The 7,922-nt window shown below is 45.9% G+C and overlaps 1 protein-coding gene across 1 annotated transcript in view; it reads right to left on the bottom strand.

The window, feature by feature from the left end:
• Positions 1 to 7,922, bottom strand: part of LOC106817168 (syntaxin-binding protein 4-like) — an 18,372-nt gene that overhangs the window by 5,981 nt on the left and 4,469 nt on the right. The window contains exons 2-3 of the mRNA XM_014821821.1: positions 6,665 to 6,761; positions 5,954 to 6,090 (exon numbers count right to left, since the gene is read on the bottom strand). Coding sequence (XP_014677307.1) covers positions 5,954 to 6,079 — 126 coding nt within the window. The 5' untranslated portion in view covers positions 6,080 to 6,090; positions 6,665 to 6,761. The remainder of the gene's footprint in view (positions 1 to 5,953; positions 6,091 to 6,664; positions 6,762 to 7,922) is intronic.

Raw genomic sequence — 7,922 nt, 5'->3', positions numbered from 1 at the left:
CGCCGCGCACACACAATCACGCGCGCGCCTCAGACCAGCACAGACACAAGACACAGACACACTACGCACGCATGATGAAACTAAAATCTTCAGAACTGTCACACCAGCACCTTACCCAAAAGCAACATGGAATACCTATGATGTAGAATCTCTACCTCCCCCTCTCTGTCCATCCCTATACCTTTCCCTCGTCATTATTAGTCTCTCTCGCTGTCCCTCTACTATCCCATGTTCGCCACCTTTGCACGCCCACCCTTTCCTCTCCTCTTCCATTCTCTCCCAGATTTTTTCCTTCTCTCTGCTCGCCTCTCATTTCGTTACCTAGTACCCTGGTCTGCGCTCACCATATCTCTTCTCTCTTAGAGCGCGCGAGTTGTAAAGGATTGGATTAGATAATTATTGTCTGTCACCTACTATTACGGGCGGGAAATTAACATCGTTGTAGAGATTTTGATAACATTAACCTATGCCTATTGTGAAGAACCAAGTTTTCGGTTAAAAAAGGGTTTACTAACGCGACAATAACAAAAGTGCCGAGAGCGACAAGCGCTAAACTGAAGTTACTGATAGCCAGTATTCTTCTGATAAACTCACTGGCAACCGAATCCTGCGACCCCCCCACCGACTGAGTTCGCGCTCAGAGATATATTTAGAGATACTCTACAGATCTAAAATCTATGATAGGCTTTGCTGTATATCCTATAGTAGTACATAATAAGTACAGCTGTGTAACTTTATGATTCGCTATATTAATCATGGTATTATGGATATGCGTCGATGCGGCGGGCTAGTTAGGTGATAGTGTCTGTGGGGGGGACTCTATAAAAAAGAGTTCATTCCTTTGTTGCAGTCAAACAAATCCATGTTTACCTCCTGTTGAAGGTTCAAAAGGTATAGACACTTACTCTTCTCACGTCAGGTTGGAAGCACATTTCATGCGCCCTTTCAATATAAGGGTGATAATGGTAGGTCACCGCTGCAATACAAAAAAGTTTTTCAATCGCTCCGTCAGACCAGTCGGCTCAGAAAAATGTCTAAATCTGCCCTGTGCCCCATGACCTTTTGACCTCGTGTCCTCCAATTTCGCACTAGTGATGGCTTTTCGCTACACTAGCTATACAACGCTTCCCGCAGCCTCAGTTGCGCCGTTTTAGATTTGTTGCCGCATTCTGCATTCCTCTATTACCTTAGGTTAAGGAGGAATTTCCACTTCTTTTCACCTCTTTGACCTTTGATCTTTGACCCCCCAGCTTCGATATTCCCAACCGTTTCGGATTTATGCCCCCACGTCCGCCTTCGAATCCGTTACGTTCGAGCCGTTTTTAGATTTGTGCCAAGACTGTGATGACGCACAGACGGACGCACGCTATGCGATTCTACAAAGCTGATCGATATGTCAATGAGCTAAAAAATGAAAAAGTCCAACATACAAAATTACCAGCATTATTGTCACAAATGGAATTAAAATCAAGTAAAGTACATAAAAATATGCACAGGATAATAGAAGGGGGGGGAATTTTCCAAATGAGGCGTACATTTTTTTGGATGGGTGTGTGACTGCATGAGTTTATACTGTACGTATAATAATTTCCATGACAGAGAGAGCATTGTATAAATAACCGGCACCGTAAATTAACCAGGTTAAGATTTATATCCTAATACATTGCACAAATCAAATTGCTGACAGAAATAAGAAATAGTGGATTACAAATTATTCAGAAAATAGAAATCTGATGAAAAAGGGACTGCTAGGTCTATATAATAACACAAGCCACAAATTTAAAAGGTAAACTAGCGGTAATATATCTAGTTCATATAACTATACTTACACGATTGCTGGAGAAAACAACGACAGTTTCCTAACAAGCACAGACATGATTTCTAAAAGTATATGTGAAGAAATAGTATCATGCGTATATATAAATTCAATATACGTCACTATATATAAATATGGTATAAGTAAAAAATTTATCAGATTGGATCTTTCATAATATAAAGAATGAACCAGATAATACATTTTACAGCAAAAGATGAGCAGGGCATTCACCTGGCATAATTAAAAAGAACTTCGTTTGAAATTACTTTGTAGCATAAGTTCAATGGAACTACCAAGCGGACTGCTATCATAGACCATGTGTTATGATCGTTCTGTCTTTCTGGAGTCTTTCACAAAGACACTCGGGGGCATAGAAAAATATTATTCAGTGCAAATTGACACCGATCTGACTAACAGCAGAAATATTGCAATGGTTATGGGCTTGCAATAGTAGCAATGATAGCTTGAAGATTTTCGGACACGCTGGATTTTATGCCACATTTTACCAAGCGATGTGGTAAGACATTTATAAACACATTATTTCACTGTCTTTTATAATTGGCATGACTTAACTGTTGAAGCAGAATAGGCAGTAAAAACTGTATTTTCGGCTAGTACCTTTGACACGTTTCAAAATGAAGGGCATATAATAGGAAATGTAGCCTTGTTCACTTTTCAAGGAGACAATATGTGAACTATTTCACTTCATTTATGGGGAACCACTCCAACGAGTATACGCGATTCCCGATTCCATGGACTTTTTCTGTTTTTGCATATACAGATGATGCGTCATTAGATAGCAAGCATCCTCTCTCCTAACACTCATCCAGACGTGCAGCAATGAGCCTGTAGTCGTAGGACGGCGGACAGGCTACATCTAAGCCGGGTCACAGACGCATTGAGTGTCGTCTGCTTTCTTCTTGCGTGGACCGAATTCAAGGGATGGGCTTGTCGGAAACCAAGCGGCAGTGCTGAAGACAGACATGATAGAATTGATTAGGACTAGAGTATTAGAAGAGTTGCTTAATACTGCTACGCTTCTGCATAATTGGCATGCATTGATATATGTAGCGAGAATTACAGTAAAATTATAAGTATAGACGTAGATTTAGGTTTAATAGCTTTACTGATAGTGTAGTTATTTCGTTTCACTGATGCAATGCTGGATTTATATTAAAACGTAGGTCTTACCGTAAGTCTGGCGATAAAATCTTAGCGTATGTGCTGGACAGTGGTGTAATGTAGTTTGTACTTCATCCTTCAGGCTGGCTTCGGATCTGTGTGAGGCGTATCTTTGGCTCCATGCGATGAGAAGATCACGCTTTCTTTCTCGCCAAGCTTGCTTGAGACCATCACCTCGTCCTTTTCATCCTGCATTACCGTGGCTTCGGCTAGTGACGGATGAACACATCAAGGATCGCAATTTTCGCAACCCACAATATATATTTCATTCATCTACTTCCCCGTTAAAGTAGCGTTTTCACAAGAAAAAAAAGAAAAACAAACAACAATAAACAATTGCTACCATTGCAGTAGATTTTATATTTATGGTAAATAAATGTTTTAGCACAAGTTGAATAACAGGTAACAGGTGCCATTACTGTGATACATACCGCCGCGTCCCGTTTGTCCCCCTAGACTGCCTGAGCACTTATTTGCAACTCGTACACACTGCAGTAGTATATTGTAGGGCCAAGCGGCGTAGTTGCTCTTGCTTTCTTTCTTTTCTTGCCTTTAACAGAAGGGCTAGGATGTCGGACAGCTTCGGTACGGGATGGGCGCATCGTAACGGCTGGTCTCTTTGTCCTGGCTTGCAAGCACGCCAACGCAAACGATAACGAACGCATCCACGGGAAATGATCGCACCAAGACGAAACCGTAGAGGATGAACATGCGGTAACAGATGTTAATCATTGACAAGTTTTTCGCGGTTAAAGTGCGATAAACTTAGTACAAAAAGCCCATATACACCTATGTGGCAATTTCAGTATGCAAACATCACGAAATGTTCTTTTATTGAGCCAGAAAATGTGCTCAACGTTGGATTTTTTGAAAATTCAGTGTGAAGTGATATTTTACGCTATGTGCGAGCTCACGTAGGGTATAAGGTATATCTATGATTTCCCGTGCAGAACCGTGCAGTTGCTAACATCAGTAAATCAAAGTTCACAAGTCGGTTATGTCTTAGATTTTACTACGTATTGACAGAGATCGTAGTGCGTGACGTGTGGTACCTGCTGCGATTTGATCGGGCTTGCCAGCTTGGCAGCTCGCTCTCCAGAATGGAGACGTATTGATCGTAGTCGGTCTCGACGTGCGGGACTGTCTGGCAGCAGCCTCGGACATCCGTCACTCGTGCACGCAGCGGCTTCGCGTCTCTGCTATCGCCTCCTGTGATGCTTGCAGCAGCGCAACACACTATAGGTTACGCTTACAAATGCCCCTGGTAATGTTGGCCTGTATATTGCTTACTGTTACATGCACTAATGCAGTTACCATATGCAACGTTCGTGTGTGTCATGTGAACCTGGGCAACCCAAACGCAGTATATTGTACTTTGCCTGCCATGTGATATTGTTTCTAATCCACCGACTCTTTTTATATGTTTGATACATATAATATTTCTTACAGATACATATGCATTTCATATAATATGATGTATTAGCTCAATAGTGTAACAATATTGATAACGATATCAACATTAGTGATATGTCATATACAAGTTAGCCACAAACCATCAGAGACAACAGCACTGAGGCACGTTTACTCGTGTTTCTCGATTTGTTTCTTATAATCTTATAACGTGACTAATCATGTACAGCTGCAGACATGGCAGACAGCACTAACAGATCGACACAGAGCAGCTCCTGGCGCGGCTAGCACGGCACGCACGTGTCCGCGCCTCCACCAGGCCTTCCTCAGCGTGCGATGTCGCGCAGGCGCCCTCTCGTGGTTATGCAGCGAGCTCACGTATCCCTGCGACGTATACTGCGTCTCGACCTGCCGCAGACAAGACGCTGGGACGTGAGACGCCCCACGTCCTGCCGGTGGCGCCCGCGCGAGGCGACGGACGCAGGGCGGAGACGTGTTCGCAAGCGCGAGCGCCGCAGCAGAACGATAAGCGCGGACGTTGAGCGCTTCGCGAGCGTGGGGCCCGCCCAGAACGAGACGCGGGACAGATGAGACGGCTTCCGCGAGCGTGGTGGCCCGACGCGCGCGAACGGAGACGCGGGACGTGCAGGAGCTTCGCGAGCGCCGGGCCCAGCACGCAGAGAGAGGCGGGGACGTGAGACGCGTCGCGAGGTAGGCGGCCCGCTGCCAGGAACGAGAGCGGGACGTGAGACCGGTCGGCGAGTCGGTGGCGGCCCCCGCGCGCGCAGATACGAGACGCCTCGGGACGTTGAGAACGAGGTCGCGCGGAGCGCGCGCGCGGCCCGCCGCGGCAGAACGAGACGCACGGGCGGAGACGCGATCGCCGAGGCGACGGCGGCCCTACGCTGCGGCACGAGACGGGACGTGAAGACGCGTCGCGGGAGACGCGCGCCCACGCGCGGCACGAGAACGCGGGGCGTGAAGACGCTCGCTTGGCAGGCGCGGCGCGCCGCCGCAGAACGAGCGCGGACGGTGAGCGCGTCGCTGGAGGCTGGCGGCCACCGCGCACGAGACGCGGGCGAGAGACGCGTCGCCGTGAGCGCGGCCGGCAACCGCACGCAGGATACGAGACGCGGGGACGTGAGACGCGTCGCGGAGCGCTGGCGGCCCGCACGTGCAGAACGAGCGCTGGGCCGTGACAGACGGTCGCTCGAGCGCGTTATTACGCACTCCACGACCACGAAATTTAAAACACTTTCTTCATCCGTACACCGTGTAATTCACGATAGTAAACCAATTGCAGGTTCAGCCTTGCGTGACCTCAGAGACTGCGATGCGCTCCTCGGATAGAGAAAAACATGCAAAGGTCAATAAAATTAGGATTGAACGCATTATAAGCCACATAGAAATGCAACAATGCCACGGCGAGATCTACATCGTTCACCGCACCGAAAACTGCTGGACGGTTTTAATTTGCAATGGCCAGATGGCTGGATTAAGATTGGATATAATATGGCTTTGGGCATTTACTCATGTGAGTGGTACCTGAGATGATGATGCGGCTAGATGACCAGCATCCTGTGCTGTCGTGCAGAACGTTGACTCACTGAGCAGAGAGGAAAAGTTCAACGCACTTAGGTTGAAATCCTTCTCGAAGAGTTCTTTAACCATCGCGACAAATTCTGAAATGATGCGGAGGTCAATTAATCATCGATGCTTAGAAAAACCACTGAGTGACCTTCGTTGGAACCACAATTTAGGCCTATGATTAGCCCTAGTTCTAACAGTTGTTCAAAGCTGCCATCAAAAAACAATAGTTTTATCGTGACTAGTAAGTAGTAATATGTCGGCCATCGAAATTTCGGCAATCGATGATTGGGTTCCCCTGATGGTCTGGACAGTTTCAAGGAGGTGAAATTTCAATTCAGCACACACACCAACCGCAGGTTACCAAGCCGCCATTGGTGGTGGTACGCACGAATTACTGTATTGTTGTCTAGCATCCAAGGGCATTTTAGACTTAGTGGGAGATGTACAGCTGATGGTTAGGAAGTGTTTAGGCAAGCATCAGAGGCTACCGTATGAAGACCACGCACTGATGGTCAGGTAATACTGGAAGATTGCCAGAATTTCCATGGTCAACCTGTACCCTCATATTAATTCAAAGATTTATCACAGCACTCGAGTTTCCACCCAACTTTACTATCGATCGGACAATGCCCCCTAGATGCTTGCTGCAATGCTCGGCGTTGTTACCTCCGTATTTGACACAGCCTTTGTCATCGACACACAGTCGAGCTCTCAGCTCCTCTCGCTGCTCCTCGCTCGGGTCCACGCCAACGTAACGCAGAGCCTAATGGACAACGAGAAGCATTCTCAACAAACGCTAACAAGATTGTGGTCGACGATCTTCCTAGCATTACGCGAACACCGATAAACGATATACGAGCTGTAGCATGGTCCCAAAAATCCAGCACAAACACAACACAGACACGCACTACGACAGCACCAAGCGCGAGGGTCTCACGCACCGATGGAAAAATCCACCACAAACACATCACAGACACGCACTACGACAGCACCACCAGCGCGGGGGTCTCACGCACCGATGGAGAAATCCACCACAAACACATCACAGACACGCACTACGACAGCACCACCAGCGCGGGGGTCTCACGCACCGATGGAAAAATCCACCACAAACACATCACAGACACAGACTACGACAGCACCACCAGCGCGGGGGTCTCACACACCACGTCAACAATAGTATGAAAAGAATGTAATGTAGATCGATAATCTTAAGGTTATACAATGACAGACCTGTCTTTGTCCCCCCGCCGTTATTCACCCCGCTGTCATGTGCCTCCTGACGGAAAGCCTTTCTAATAATAGCTCCAGAAAAAGGAGTTTCAGATAAGGTAGTGAACCTCTTTATAGAATTCCGATATTAGGGTTATATGATATTTTGTACTATATATGTTTTAATCATTGCACTACTACTGTATTCATTGAAGTAGCATTTCACCTAGAGCCTAGGGCATAAAATTTTCTTCAGCATAGGATATTCCCATATTCTCCATAATCTCTTCTCATTTTCCTTCCACACCCTCACAATTAATGTACGTAAGAAATTAAGAATGGCGTTTATAATTCATGATAGCCCTCAAATGTTTTGCTCACTGTACATTAAGTTAAGTTTCCTTACGTTACGTTCTATTCAATTATGCAATGCCGGGTCCCCACTAGTTACTTATCAGTACATACATAATGCAGTAAAAAGTATACATCTGCACGGGTGTCCGTGAGTTTTTACTTCTAATTTATATATATATATACATATATATATAGACAAAATATATATTATATAAATATATATATATATACAGTACACAAGCTATTATCCGAAACCCTTGGGACCGGACACGTTTCGGACTAGCCAGTACTAAAACTCAAGTTTTCAAGAGACCAAGTGCTGTACCGGTACAGTACAATACGTATGAGTAATGCAGAA

Source organism: Priapulus caudatus, unplaced genomic scaffold (assembly GCF_000485595.1).
Source record: "Priapulus caudatus unplaced genomic scaffold, Priapulus_caudatus-5.0.1 Scaffold1617, whole genome shotgun sequence".
Taxonomy (NCBI): Eukaryota; Metazoa; Priapulida; class Priapulimorpha; order Priapulimorphida; family Priapulidae; genus Priapulus; species Priapulus caudatus.
This window is presented reverse-complemented; position numbering and strand designations above follow the sequence as displayed.